The following is a 15,064-nucleotide window of genomic DNA, read 5'->3' as shown; positions in this document are numbered from 1 at the left end:
CAGACTATTATACGTTCAGAGCCATAACGGATGTGTTACATTTAACACCATCAAAAGACAGGGAGACATTACCATTTCCCTTGCAGCTACAACTCCTACCTAGAGCTCAGTTCGGTCTTTAGTCTCACACTGTATAGTCAACGACTGTCTCATCAAATAAACCACCATTTAATATCCATGAATACAATAATTAACCACCACGAAGCGTCCTACTTATGTGGAGCGTAAAGACATCAACTATACTTCTAAGCAGATATTGAGTCCATCAACTATACTTATAAGCAGATATTGAGTCTGCCAGCAAAGCTTCAACACGCCCCAGCTGTGAACTATTAAGGCGCCACACTAGCTTATATCTAGGGGAGTGCATACAAGCTTTGGTTCTGCTCACCTTCATACACAATTAGGATGTGCAGCGTCCAAGGCTGAGGCGGACATGCGATCGCCTGGCAAGGCAGCCACGGCATCCTCAGCGCGCCCCGGAGCCCGCGGCCACAGCCATCTTGTGCTGGTGGGGGAAGCGGCGGCGCTGGCCGGGCCTCCGATCGCTCATCGCCCCCCCGGAGTTCGCCCTAACGGCTTCTCGTAAGGCAGGGCCGGGATTCCATGGTTTGTGCGCGGGATCGGGCTTTGACAGCCCTCCACCGCCTCCAGCCGCTGCTCTCCGATCCTAATATGTCGCTCACCCTCAGGCGAGGCCTGATAGCCGATGCCAGAAACAATCCAACCGCACGGAAAGAGAGAGAGATCTGAATGCTCATGGAATCCGACGATAATGTCCAAGGAGAAGCAGTTCATACCAGATTCAATCCAACTGTTTCGTCACTAACATGGAAGAAGGCCAATCGCTATTAGCCAATAACAGGGACAGGACTAAGCTGCAACTATATCTTTCGCTTTAAGGAATGTAGCGGCCTTTTAGAATTCTTTGTCAAGACACGTAGGCTAGGAGTAGGATTCATGCTTTCGCTCAACTTTACTGTTCTAGCAGCAAAGATAGGATGAAGAACATTTTGAAGAAAAAAAATGAAATATACTAAGTTCGCAGCACAAAATTGGAAACGACCATCACGATTAATCCCACAGTTACTAACGTTTACTAGAGTAATAATTCCATTAAAGACATGGAGGCAAAGTTTTATTCTTTCCCTTTTTTTACTGATGGCTCCAGCAGCCTTTATACAAATAAACAACAATATACAAGGGAAGAATTCAGATTTTCATTACTACATAGATGCCAACATTCAGATGCACCTGGGAGGTAGATTTCCACAGGAAATTCGGGAGACGTAGATTTCCCCATAGGAATGCATTGGGACTACAGTTATTTTAGGCAGTTGCCCATTTTCACAGAAAAATCGTGAGGCTCCCACCTAAATCGGGAGGGTTGGCATGTATGCTACTATCAGAAAGTCATAATACTATTAAAGACACAGAGGCAAAGGATTATGCTCTTCTCTACTATTTACTTCTCAAGCAGCTTCTTCACAAAATTATTTTTAAACTCACAAGTAAAAACTACAATAACCATGAACAACCAGTCCTTTTTGTAGTTTAGGCTTAGTGGGGTGAAAAAGTCCATGTGACCCTGCCAGCCAATCCCAGTCCATCTGCATCTATACCACCCCTGAATGGCTAGCTCCCTTCCTCTTTCTTTTGCTGTCATCAACTGAAAATGGCGTTCCAACCAGTAAACGCTTCCAACCATAAACGTATCCTGCTACATCATGACTCCGCTGGCCTGGCCCTAGCACCTGCAAGGCAACCAGAGCATACGATATTGACTAGAGCCAAACCTTGGGCGGGCAATCGCACCATAAAGACTGTCGTGCTAAAACCATTCATACTGCTCCCATGCGCACTCTACGCAATTGCTTGGGTGGGATAATCCTTCGCCTCTGTGTCTTTGATAGAATTATGACTTGTTACAATAGTAGGGAAAATCTAAATTCTTTGTCAAGACCGCAGGCTCAGATTATGCTTGTTTAAAGCTTACCATCAACGTCAACACCTGCTCAATTGGCCTAAAGTAAAAGGTCTTAAAGACGGATTCGTTGGGCCAGTCGGCCGCCTTCATGATGTCCTCCAAGTGCGCACCTATGCTTTGGAGGCCATGGCCCCTCTTGCAGGGCCGTCACGAGGAGGGTGCAGGGGGGGCAAACTGCCCCGGGCCTCGCGCTTGCTGGGGGCCTCGCGGCCCCCTCTCCTAAGTGGAAGGCAGCACAATCTCCCGTGTCCTTTATTCACACGGGGGACTGTGCTGCCCCTGCAATGATTTTGCTGTTTCTTGTGAAGCCGTTTGGCTCCGCAACAAACAGCAAAATAATGGGAGACAGCAGGGCTCAGAAGTGAGCTCTGCTGCCTCCCGTCATTCAGCTGAAAACGTGGACACGCTGACTGACAAGGGAGGACTCCTCTCCTGTCAGTCAGTGTGTTCACGTTGCTCAGCGTGACCACACTGACTGACAGGAGAGGAGTCCTCTCTTGTCAGTCAGTGTGTTCATGTTGTCAGTGTGACCACGCTGACTGATGGGAGAGGAGTTCTCTCTCGTCAGTCAGTGTGTTCAGGTTGCTCAGCGTGACCACACTGACTGACAGGAGAGGAATTCTCTCTTGTCAGTCAGTGTGTTCATGTTGTCAGTGTGACCACGCTGACTGATGGGAGAGGAGTTCTCTCTTGTCAGTCAGTGTGTTCATGTTGTCAGTGTGACCACACTGACTGATGGGAGAGGACTCCTCTCCTGTCAGTCAGTATGTTCATGTCAGCGTGATCATGCTGACTGACAGGAGAGGAGTTTTCTCTTGTCAGTCAGTGTGTTCATGTTGTCAGTGTGACCACGCTGACTGATGGGAGAGGAGTTCTCTCTCGTCAGTCAGTGTTCACGTTGCTCAGCATGACCATGCTGACTGACAGGAGAGGAGTTCTCTCTTGTCAGTCAGTGTGTTATGTTGTCAGTGTGACCACACTGACTGATGGGAGAGGAGTTCTCTCTTGTCAGTCAGTGTGTTCACGTTGCTCAGCATGACCACGCTGACTGACAGGAGTGTTCTCCTGTCAGTCAGTGTGTTCATCTTGATTAGAGAGGACTCCTCGCTTGTCAGTCAGTGTGTTCACATTGCTCAGCGTGACCCCGCTGACTGATGGGAGAGGAGTTCTCTCTTGTCAGGCATCATGTCTACGTGTCGGCTGCGTGGATGCTTTTTAGGGTGCATGGAGATAAGGTAAGTGTTTTTTATTTTAAATTAAAAGTGTGTATGTGTATTTAAATTAAATTAGTATGTATATGTGTATGTATGTATGAATGCATGCGTGCATGTTGATGTTTGTGTCAATGCTGTGTTTGGTTTTATGTATACATGCATGTATGGAGTTGTGTAACTGGTGGTTGAATGCATGGGTGAAAGTGTTTTTTGTGAGTGTATTCAGCACCACCCCTAAATGTAGCCACCCTGGGGGCCACTTCATTAAGGGGTGGGCTCATGGCATCAGAGGTGCACCTAGGCTAAAATGTCAGGGGGGAAAGGGGACTAATATTTCAAATGTTGGGAGAGGTGCTAACGTCAGTAGCTGTGAGGAAGGGGCAAACTTCCTTCTGTGGGGGCACCTAAAATCTTTCCACTTTTCGAATGAGACTATTCTGGTGAAGCTTCAATGTTACAAGCAGCTACCTCTTGCCTTCATTTCTGAAACATCACACTTAAGGACTGCTGTGAGAATGAGATGTCTCATGTCACCACTTCCCTTCTAATCACTCCCCTAGCATGCAAGTGCTAACCCCACATCACAATTTCAATTACCTAAAAGTGTATGGATATGAATGCAGGTGCTAACAGTGAAATGACTTCTCATGGCCATGCTTATCCCTATGGCATTCTCACCCAGTCCCTGTCCTCTCCACCCAAAACAACTCCTCACTGGAACTCTTTGGGCTAGCTTTAAACATGGCTAGCCATCAAACTTTGCCCTCAATGTGCCTGCAAGTGTTTCCTCAAAGGAGTCTTCTAAGAGTTCATGACTTCATTGGAGTTGTAAACACATAACTGGTGTAATAAAAATGTCTTAATCAGGTCTGCCTTTGGCCACTCAATTTAAAAACACCCTGCATGTCTTTCGCTGAAATTCTTTTAAAAATAAGCATTGGCAAAGCCAACCGTTTTGGCTTATGTATAAGTATTAGGCATTTACGAGGCACTGCTATTAGCTGCTCAGGTACTCAAACCATTTTGCACTGGCACTATCAATGGCCAGCTAATACCAATACAGAAGTGCCTTTGCCATGCCTACACAAATGCCCAAACTGTTAGCATTGCCAGTGCTCTTTTTGCTTTACCCTTGATGCACAGGACTATGCATCAAGGTTAAAGCAAACATACTACTTGGCTAAATTGGCCCACTTTGAATGTAGGCCAATCTAGCCAGTAATAACACTTATGGTACACAGTCAGCCTGGATATACTTTCTGTGGCATGGCATTTTTACTGGTTGGGAATCCGTACATGGTAATAATGGCAAATATTGATGCAGCCTGCTTCAACATAATTAGAACAACCAGCATGAATATATGTTTATACTAGCATATCCCGTGTGGAAAGGCGGCATGAAATGTATTGGAAAATGTTCCTATGCACAATTTGTGATTTGCAACTATTGGGAATTTCCATGTGCTTCCATACAAAACCAATTGCAAACTGTGTGTATTTCTACCCAATTTTGCAAAGAAAGTGCTATAAAATGCATACTTTTAACCCAATGTTTCAAACATTTTCTTGGGAGTGAGAACCCCCCACCCCCCCCCCGCCCCCTCAAGCCACCCTTTGGTTTGGGCTCCCTCACTGTGCTCTGTTGATCCTGACTAATTGGAACAAACATTTAAGCCTCTTAAGTTCAGAAATGTACCAGCCTCCACTGTACATAATTTGTCACTGTGTATGATGTGTGTTTTAATGCGCAAACAGGGGCACGGTGCTGCTTAATTATATGATATGGCATTTATAACGTGCCTGTACGCAAGTGTTTCTAGGCGCGACAAGGCAAGGAGGGAGAAACAAAAGAGTAGGACAAAACACAGATCTTACTAGGCCTTATGTCATTCAGATCGTACAAGAGCAGGGAATGGGGAGGGGAGAAGTGCCGAGGGTGGGGTAGGTTGCAGAAGTGCAGGAACAAAGTAGAAACAAGAGTGCAGCCAACTGGTGGCAAGTGTGAGTACTCATAAGTGTAGCCAACGGGGGGACAATACGAGCAAGAGCGGGGACTGTAGGGTTACAGATACAGACCACAAGTGCAGGGGAGCCAAGAGGCAGTGCGGGATTGCAATAGGACGTACAGGCAGGGACCTGGGCCCGAATTCAGAGCTTGACCAGGTGACCAGTGCATGGATCAGGCAGGTGATCAGCAAGGGAGAGGAAGAAAGAAGGCAGAAGCAAATAAACAGGTCTTGAGGTGCTTCCGGAACCGGAGATGGTGCTCCTCGTTTTTAGCGAGGCAGGGAGGCTGTTTCCAGAGGGAGGCCCCAGCCGAAGAAAGAGATCTGCCCTCAACTCTTTGCTTGGAAAAGTGATTGACCCTCAGAGAATTGGAGGTGGCGCAGTGGAGAGCTCATGCCATCTTATATATATTTATTCATATGATAAAAAAGTTAGTCTGGCATGAACCTTTCTTCAGTAGAGAAAGTAGTAATAAACCATATTTGGGATCCTGCACACAAACTCAAGGGTAGGTTTCTCAAGTCTCCTGTGTGCGGATATGCCGCCGCTGGCCGAGTGCAAAAAACTGTAAGGGGGCCTCACCAAATGTTTTGACCCGGGCCTCACCACATCTTCTGACAGCCCTGCCCTCTTGTCGAGTGGGCTCTGCAAGCCTGAATGTCGATGTCTGCCTGCTGCATTCACCAGCGCACCCATCTAGCGAGAATGGCTGCAGAGGCGGCTGTAAAAGGCTTCCATATAGCTAATAATAGGCAGGACTGGTCACAAGGCCTGAATTGAGCCATCATAGGCTTGTACCCTACCATGCACTTCACTGGACACATCTTTGGTTGGTCTGGGAAAGCTGGATACATCACTGCTTTGATCCTGGTTTTGGTTCTCTTGGTGACGTGAAAAGTCACTCCTGATGGTGAGAAAGACGTGTTATCGACCTTCAAAGCTGTAACATCTGATGTCCTCTTGCATGAAATGAGACAGAGCAATGTCAGGAGTTTGGCTGAGAGGGCCTTGTGCGACAAAGCCTAATTCGCTGGCCAAGACTGAAAGAGTCACAGCACTCTGTCCACGTCCCACACTTGGGAGTACTTAGGAGCTGGGGGCTTCAAGAGCCTGACTCCCTTGAGCAACCTGCACACTAGAGAATTTTCCCCAATGGAAAGACCCTCCGCTCACGCATGCCTGGCTGCTATGGCTGACCGTGCCGTATTGACTGTCTGATAAGCTTTACTTTAGGCTGCCAGCATGACCAAAAAATTTAGCCAGTGCACTACATCCGCTCTAGCAGGATGGATGTCCTGAGCCAGGCACCAGCTACACCAAATCCCCTAGGCAACCTTGTAAGCTTTCTTCGTCCCTGGGGCCCAGGATTCCCTGATGAACTGTTCAACTTTGCCCGAAAAAACCTGGCAGGCACCAGGCTCTCCGGAAATCATCCAGGCATCAATTTCAGGCTTCCCGCCAGAACCAGTGGATGCCTCTTGTCTGCTGGGCCCCAGGCTACTTGAGGGAGCGATATGGGGGCTGGCAAGAGAGCTCTAGCAGACTTGGAAACCAGGCTTGTCCTTTCCAATCTGGTGTAATGAGCACTAGCTTTGCTTTCTGCTTCCTTGCTTGAGCTAATGTCCGCATTATCAATGCGAATGGTGGGAAAGCATACTCCATGCTGGGCCCCCACGCCTGAATGAATGCAGCCATCGCAGCCGCCTCCCTATCTGGTCTCCAACTGTAAAACTGCCAGAGTTGCTTGCTGAGCCTGGAGGCAAACAAGTCCATCAGACAGGGACACCATCAGGCCATGATTTCGAGGAACACTTCCGGGTCCACCTGCCAACTGCTTGAATCCCGTAGAAACCTTGAGTTCCAATCAGCTACTACATTATGTAGCCCCCGGGAGATATTCTGCTGTCATGCTGATGTTGTTTCTGAGGCACAAGTGCCAGAAATCATTTGCTAGCTCCGCTAGCCTCCTGGACCTCATCCCGCCCAGCCCGTTGAGGTACCGGACTATCAAAATGTAATCCATCTTGAGCAGCATGCTACAGTGTGTCCTCTCCTCAGTTCAGCACCTTACTGCGAATGAGCCTAACAGTAACTCCAGGTAGTTGATGTAGAGGCTAAGTTCCTCTCCTTCCGGTTGTCATCTCCCCGCATCATGGTGCCCAGCCTCATCGCTGGCATCCCATTCTATGACTAGGTCTGGGGAGGATCTGAAAATCCATCTCTCCAGTTTCCAAGCATTCATGTGATGATAACACCAGGACAGTTCCGTCCTGGCTTCCGTGGTGAGCGGGACTCTGTTCGTAAGAGAGCCCCTTCCGGAGATGCTGGATTTTGAAGTGCAGCAATGCTTGGTAGTGGAGAGGACTGGGAAATATCACCTGAATGGACGAGGCAAAGCGCCCCACCAGTTCCCTGAGGGATTCTCGGTACTCTGAATTGAATAATTTTATCTCCTTTCTGATTGAGTTGACCTTCGCCAGGGGCAGGCTGAGCACTCCTAACATGGAATCCACCATGAATGTGGGCTTGTTCGCCCCTTTTAATGTATTTATTTATTTTCATTTTAGTGTTTTTTTATAACACGCTTAATACCCGAGTTCGGTATCTAAGCCCGGATCCGGGTTTCAAACCTCTGTTGCTCAGTGTGATCTTGATTCCAAGAACAACACATTGCTCCTGTGCTATCCTACGTTCCCTCATGTCACTGTATGGGAGGCTGTCCTTACTTAAGATGGTGGTGGACCCTAAATTGTTCTATTACTTTAGCACTATTCTGATATGGCCCGGTAGATTTATTTTTTCTAAACTTAGATCCCTTGCTATTAGGATTGGCAGAACCTTATCATAAAGGATGCCTGGCGGCGCCCAACTTCAAACTATATTATATAGTAGCACAGGCATAATATGCCAGACTCTGGTATTCCAACTTACTGAGCCCGATACACTGTGCACTGGAATCATTTAGTGCGGCATATTAGATCAGTCATCCTTGGAGACCGTCATATAGATTCCTGTACTTTTGATCCAGTCTGCGCCACAGTGAACGCGCGGTCAAGGATGTTTAAAGAGTTAGCTGTAAATACTCCGCACTGCAGAGTGATCCCTTTGTGGAATTGCCCGGGACTCACCCCCCCCCAACATACGATTTCGATATCCACAGAGCATGCAACGCTGAGGGGTGCATGGTGCTACGTGACTTGTTCCCAGAAGGGAGATTTGTAAAAGCAGAAGAGTTTGCAAAACAAGAAGAGTTTGCAGCGAAGTTTGGGAGGGGGGCCAATTAACACACTACAGTACTATAGGAGAATCGGAGTGGTTCGCCGTTGATGGCTACCGTTCCCATGGGAACTAGACTCAAATTAATGTCTGGAGGTGGTGGTGACTACCGGTAACGCCAGAAGGATGGTTTCTAGTCTATATAAACTATGCTGGGAAGGGCAGACTTCTTCAAACAGGGAGCCACAGTAGTGGGAGACAGTCTTAAACACTGAAATATACGATGACCAATAGAAGAGATGGTGCCAACTGACAAAAGAGTGCATTTCCACCTGATACAATCTGAGGTGTTGAATCAATTACATTACACTCCAGTGCGGATTTCCAGGTTTTCGCCAAATGTCAGTGATGAATGTGTGAAGTGTGGAGGCGCGGAAGCAGACTCTTTTCATATGTATTGGGGCTGCCCATTGATAGCTCAATTTTGGTAAGAAGTGGCAGAGGCACTGTATGATATAGTGCAGATAACTACTGTGCTCTCCCGGGGGATATTGGTAAAGTCTCTGTTCTAGTGTGCAGATTCTTTAAACAAAGTTGTTTAATTGGCAAACAATGTATATTGAAATACTGGAAATCTAAAGTTGCCCCCATGTGAGCAGAATGGCTTAAGACATTAACATTTGTAAATGAGCTAGAGGAGGGGTACACTGCAATGGTCACACCCAGGTGCAGACCAAATGACATTTGAGGCCATTCTGAGACATTCTAGCAGGGACCAACAGAGGGTAGAGTGGTGATCCAGAAAACGATCTCTAGGGTGTTGTAAGATCTCAGTGTAAAGGAAGAATAACATGATTAGAACGGTTAGTCAAGACGATGGGACAGGGGAGGGGGTGGGAGGGGAAGTTGTTAGGGGAGTGGGGGGGGGGTTTTAAGTACTGCAATAGAAACCTGCACAGTCTTTTGTGGTGTACTGGCTGAACGTGCATGTTTGCTCACTGAATGGAGAACTGTTTAAGAAAATGCAAATAAAGAAAGTTAAAAAGAAAATAAATAAAAACATGATTAGAACTATTGTGTTGATATGAATAATGAATGCCAATCTCATACGTTGTACCAAGAATGTGTTATGGCTGGATTCCTGGGCCTTGTAACATCTCTGTCTACATGTTAAATACACATTTAAAAAAAAAAAGGAATCCACCACAAAGCCCAGGAATTCCATGGACTGAGACGGGTCTACCTCTGACTTGTCCCAGTTTATCAGGAATCCTAAATCTTGGAGAAGCGCGACTGTGTACGCCACCTGCTCCTGTAACAGATGCTTGTACTGACACATTAGGCACTCGTGGTCCAGGTAGATAATGAGCCTGATTCCCTGCTCTCTCAGCCCGGACACGACTGGATTCATTACCTTGGTAAAAGACCACAGTACCGAAGCTAGCTCGAACCGGAGACAGGTTATCTCCCACCTCTTGCCGAACCAGAGAAACTGTAGAAAGCAGTAGAACTGCTGCACTATGGGCACAGTGAGGTAAGCGTCCTTCAGATCTATCCTTGCAAGCCAATCTCCATTCTGAAGGATATCTTGCAGAAGGTGGATGCCCTCCATCTTGAAGTGATGATACACCAAGAACGTATTGAGGTTCCTCAAATTGATCACCGACCGGAGCTTGGCCTTGCGCTTCACCAGGAACATATTGCTCACAAATGAGCTTGGGCTGGCTACTGTTGGTGCAATCGCCCCCTTGTGAAGCAATTGCACGATCTCTTCCCCTAGCAGACGCTAATCTTCCGCTGTGAACGCTAAGGGCCTGGGAAAACACGCTTGCATGGGCTGCTGATAGAACTCAAGCAGAAACCTTGTACCGCCTGAAGCACCATGCGTCTTTGATGATCTCTAACCATTTCTCTGTGCACTTTGCCAGTCTGCCCCCGACTGGTGGGAGATTCATGCTTGTAAGGATGCTGCATAGCCAGCAGTCTCACCAGAATTTGCAGGTTGCTGCTTCCCACCGTGGCTCCATCCTCTTCCTTTCCCCCTCCCCCTGGACAGGAAGAAGGGGTTTGGCTTCCGCTCCTCCTGGTCATGACAGCTTCTCCTGGGGGGACCCTGTATCCGGAGGAACGGCTAGCAGACCAGCCCCTCCTCTGCCACCCATGCCAAAAACTCCAGCCCAGAAGACCCTCTTGAGAGACAACTGTGCTTTGTAGAGGGCAGTAAATGTGTTAACGAATGTACTCATGTCTTTGATAAAGAAGTCGCTGAATAGCTACCCCTTTGCAGCTCCTGCTGTTTCCGATGATGCCAGGTCCCCCAGTTTCAAGTTGATTTTGACCAGGATTGACCACTTGTGATCAGTGGCCAGGTCATAGTTGGCGTTCCCCAGGAGGAAAATCCCTGTTGCGCCGAGCCCGAGAGCACCTCAGGGTCAACAGCTTGCTGCTGTTGCTTAGCATCCTCTGCCAGTTGCCACATCTTTGCCAGGAGTCTGACCAAGTCCAAAACCTTATCCTGGCATTCACTCCAGGACAGGTCGATACCTCTCTTGATGTCTCTCCCAAAGCTCCCTATGAACGAGAGCATGCGCTCATCGATTTCAGGCATCTCAGCCACTTTGTTTGGCAATCAAGGTCGAGGGCACTCAGCCCTGAGCTTGTTGCCGGCCTCTTTGTCTAAAGGGATGCGAAGCCGCTTCCCCAGATAGACCGCTATCCTCTCTGGCGGCACCCACTCCACCAACCTCGTGTGGACGAGGCTATCAAACAGGTCGTCATCCTCCCCTGACCTCCTGCTTTTCTTTGAGGCTTTCCTCAGCCTCCCTGCGTCTAATGACTGATCTTCCCTCTCAACATAACTTTCATCAGAGGGGTCTGCCCAGTTGTCCTCATCTTGGGTGTCTGAGCGGGAGGTATATTTTCACCAGCCTCGGCCTCTGCTGTCCCAGGACCTTGCTCACTTGTGATCTCACCTGAGCGGGGAGCCTAGAGGGGTCCGGGCACTCCTGGCCCTGCAGGCTTTGGGTCTTCCCCTTCTCTTAAAGTCCCTGATCTCCTGCATGCCTTGGGAGAAGGTATACAATCATCCAAAATATCCCGCCGCTTGCTGATTGGCCCTAAATCGGCGCAGACTTCCATCTGCATAATTTTCCCCATGGAAGGTTGCAGGTGCCGGCTGCAGTGTGCCTCGTCTGTCTCCTCTGCTCCCTGTGGCTCATTGTGTTATTGCCGGCAATGGGCTTGATCACAGGTAACTTGGGCCTGTTCCGTTAGAAAACACTAGCAACACTGCTAGAATGTGTTTAGTGAGGCAGGAGAATAAGGTCTGGGCCTCTGTAAACAGTTTTGCTTGGGCCTGTGCTCATACATGCCATGGCTGTGTGGACTGAGGCTATGATGGGACCGAGCCCACGCTCGTTACTGAGGAGATTTTTTGAATGCGGTTGGCCCCAGGTGGTACTGCGGCTCATAAAGCAAGTCTGTTTATTAACTTGTCTCTGCAGTGCCGGCTGTCGCTGTGGGTGGAAGGTCGCCAGTGCCGCTGTCAGGTGCTTTATACTGGAGGCGAGGATCGGAATCGGGTATTCCCGATTGAAAGTCTCTGACTCTGCACAACCTCGACGTCCTCGCTGGTAAGGTCCACAGAAAATAATTTAAGGTGCGCAGAAGTGTGCAGGCAAGCTCCGGAACCAGAGTTCCCATTGTGCTTGCCTGCGGGCCTCCGTGAAGTCTGCCCCTACAGAGTTGAGTGATGGAATGCCGGAACCGGAGGCCCCGTTGCACAGAATATCTTTCAGAATGTTCCGCCTCATGCGTGTGGCGCTGTTGCAGCTGCGCTCCGCCCTAACACCAAACGCTTGCTCTAAGACAAATAATAACCACATTCCTCATTATAAGTTTGCCAAACTGGTAACAATGGTGCCGGTAAGCTACAGACAACGTTGTTACCGGACCGGCATACTCAAGAGTTCTGCGAGCAGGTACCTTTTAGCCTGCCAGGTCAGACCTGGCAGGCAGAACGGCACCCGCTCGCAGACCTTGATGATAGCACCGGCACCATTCATGAATGGTGCAGGTGCTACCGTCCTCCCCATTCCCATCGAGTCCAATGAGTCAATGGGGAATAACCGGGACCGCCAGGGCTGTAATGCACCGGAAAGTCCCCATTACCGTGCGCTGAAAAAAAATGGTCTCCGGCGGAAGCCAAGGCATTTTTACCGGCGCGGCTACCGCCGGACTCATAATGAGGCCCAAAGTCTCTAAGGCAATGACGTTCACACGCACCCCCACATAACAGAGAAAAGTAAAAGCAACTTATCTGCTGCTCGAGCAGTAAGAAAGAGGAAGAGAGCTAGCCATTCAGGGGTGGTATAGATGCAGATGGACTGAGATTGGCTGGTAGGGTCACATGAACCTTTTCACCCTACCAAGCCTAATCTACAAGAAGGACTGGTTGTTCATGGTTCTTGTCGTTTTTACTTGTGTGTTTAAAAGTAATTTTGTAAAGAAGCTGCTCGAGAAGTAAAGAGTAGAGAAGAGCAGGTTTGACATAGAACTACACTTTGCTAGCCAGTTTAGTCTCTGAACTTAAAAAAACTCAATGTGCTTGTGCATGTCACAGTCTACCAATCATGCCCTCTCTACGTTATCGCTTAAATCCTCCTCACAACATCCTCTTCTGCTGCCTCGCTGCAGCCACTTGTTGAAATGATTCACCTTAACTGCTGATAAAACGAAACTCGAACTTCGAACACGTCTTCAAAACTTGCAACTGCCACGTAACTTCATACCTGGTGGCACTCAGGAGCCCATCTGCGTAGTGTCTGAACCTGCATGGATGAATGAGAGAGACCACAACCAACTTTCAGGCTAATCGTGGGTGGACAGTCGCTGTGCTGTTTCGCTTCCTGACTGTGCCTCTTGCGCATGCAGTGTCCTGTTTTTTGCCCTACAGCACCCTTTCCTACACAGAACTGCGCGATCAAATGGGTGGGATAATACTTTGCCTCTGTGTGTTTAATAGAATTATGACTTTCCTGAACGTTACTATGGAAAATCGGAATTCTAAGTCAAGAGCTGGAGGCTTGTATTATGCGTGTTCAAAGCTTACTTACCACCAACAAAGCCACTTGCTCGACAGGCTTAAAATAAAAACTCTTGAAAGTAGACTTATTCGACCAGTCTGCGGCCGTGAGAATGTCCTGTAGTTGAGCACCACCGGCAAAGGCTTTAGACGCCATGGCTGCTTTCGCAGAATCGACCCCAAAAATCGAGGTATCTATCCCTACTTCCTGCATCCCCCAACTCACCCATCTGGCTAGGGTTGAAGAGGTAACCAACCGCTTTGAATAGCTCATGGAGTGTGATGAAAAGGTTGCCCTCCCCTGTTGACCTGATAGGTGCCGTTTGCCTCTCGTACGCCTTTAGGCATCTGACCCGACAGAGTTTAGGCTGTTCTGGAAAAGCCAGAAAAGTAGCTGTTTTGATGGATGTTTTGGTCCTGCACCTAACGTGAAAGGTGACTCGCTCTGGATAAAAATACTTGTTGTCCACTTCCAGAGCTCCTAAGTTTGCTACTCTTTTGCAAGATACTAAGCACAGTAGCAACATTAATTTCGCTGAGATAGTCTTCCTGGACAGGGCATTATTTTCCGGCCAACTTAGGAAAAGTTGGAGGACATAGTTTGCTTCCCACATATGAGAGTACTTCGGTGTCGGAGGCCAGATGGCTTTCACTCCTTGAAGCAACCGAACCTCTAGGGCATGTTCGCCGGTCAGGGCATTGTCGATCTGGTCATGCCCCATGGAAATGGCAGACCTAAAAGTGTTCACTGTCCGGTAGGCTTTGCCTTGCGTTGCGAGACTAGCCAGGATATTTCCTATATGAAATACATCCGATGTGGTGGGATGCATGTTCCTAGCCACACACTAGCTGTGCCATCTGCGCCAAGCTGGCCTGTAGGAGTTGGCTGTCTTGGGTGCCCAGGATTCTCTGATGAGGCACTCAGCCTCTACGGATAGTCCCTGCTTTCACCAGGTACTCCTAGCAGTATGTCCGGCAGCAGAAGCAGAGTCTCGCAGGAGAGTTCCAGCAGGTCCAAGAACCACGCTTGACTCTTCCAGGCTGGCGTCACTAACACCAGCCTCACTTTCCGCTGTCTCGCATGTGCCAGTGTCCCTGCAATCATGGTGAACGGAGGAAAGGCCTAGTTCCTCTGAGGGCCCCACTACTGTAGGAAAGCCTACGTGGCTGCTGCCTCCAGCTGAAGAACCGCACCAGCTGGCGGTTCAGCCTGGATGCAAACAAATCTGTCTGGCAAAGACCGGTCCTCTGCATGAGGGCACGGAAGATAACTTTGTCCAGCTTTCAGTCGTTGGAGTCTTTGAGGTGTCTGGAGTTCCAGTCCGCTATTTGATTGGACACTCCTTGGAGGTACTCCTCAGTGATGCTGAGATCCCTCTCCAAGCAGAAAATACTGAAATCCTTGCCTAGTTCCACCATTCACCTGGATGTCATCCCCCCTAGGCGGTTGATGTACCAGACTGCTGAAATGTCAATTTTCAGCAGGATGCAGCATTGGACTCTGTGCTGGGATAGGCACTTGATTGCAAAAGATCCAGCTAGAAGTTCCAGGTAGTT

At 48.5% G+C, this 15,064-nt stretch overlaps 1 protein-coding gene across 2 annotated transcripts in view; it reads right to left on the bottom strand.

Moving 5' to 3' along the window:
• HIPK3 (homeodomain interacting protein kinase 3) overlaps positions 1–15,064 on the bottom strand; it is a 754,208-nt gene that overhangs the window by 715,780 nt on the left and 23,364 nt on the right. The window contains exon 1 of one of the 2 annotated variants that reach the window (XM_069623578.1): positions 392–778. The exons of the other annotated variant lie outside the window; for it this stretch is intronic. Within the exon in view, the coding sequence (XP_069479679.1) occupies positions 392–467 (76 nt within the window). The 5' untranslated portion in view covers positions 468–778. Of the gene's footprint in view, positions 1–391; positions 779–15,064 lie in introns of those variants that run through there. 2 annotated transcript variants of the gene reach the window in all.

The sequence above is a fragment of the Ambystoma mexicanum genome, chromosome 11 (genome assembly GCF_040938575.1).
Source record: "Ambystoma mexicanum isolate Mex_15411 chromosome 11, UKY_AmexF1_1, whole genome shotgun sequence".
NCBI lineage: Eukaryota > Metazoa > Chordata > Amphibia > Caudata > Ambystomatidae > Ambystoma > Ambystoma mexicanum.
Note: the sequence above shows the minus strand (reverse complement) of the source record. Positions and strands in the feature narration are given on the sequence as shown.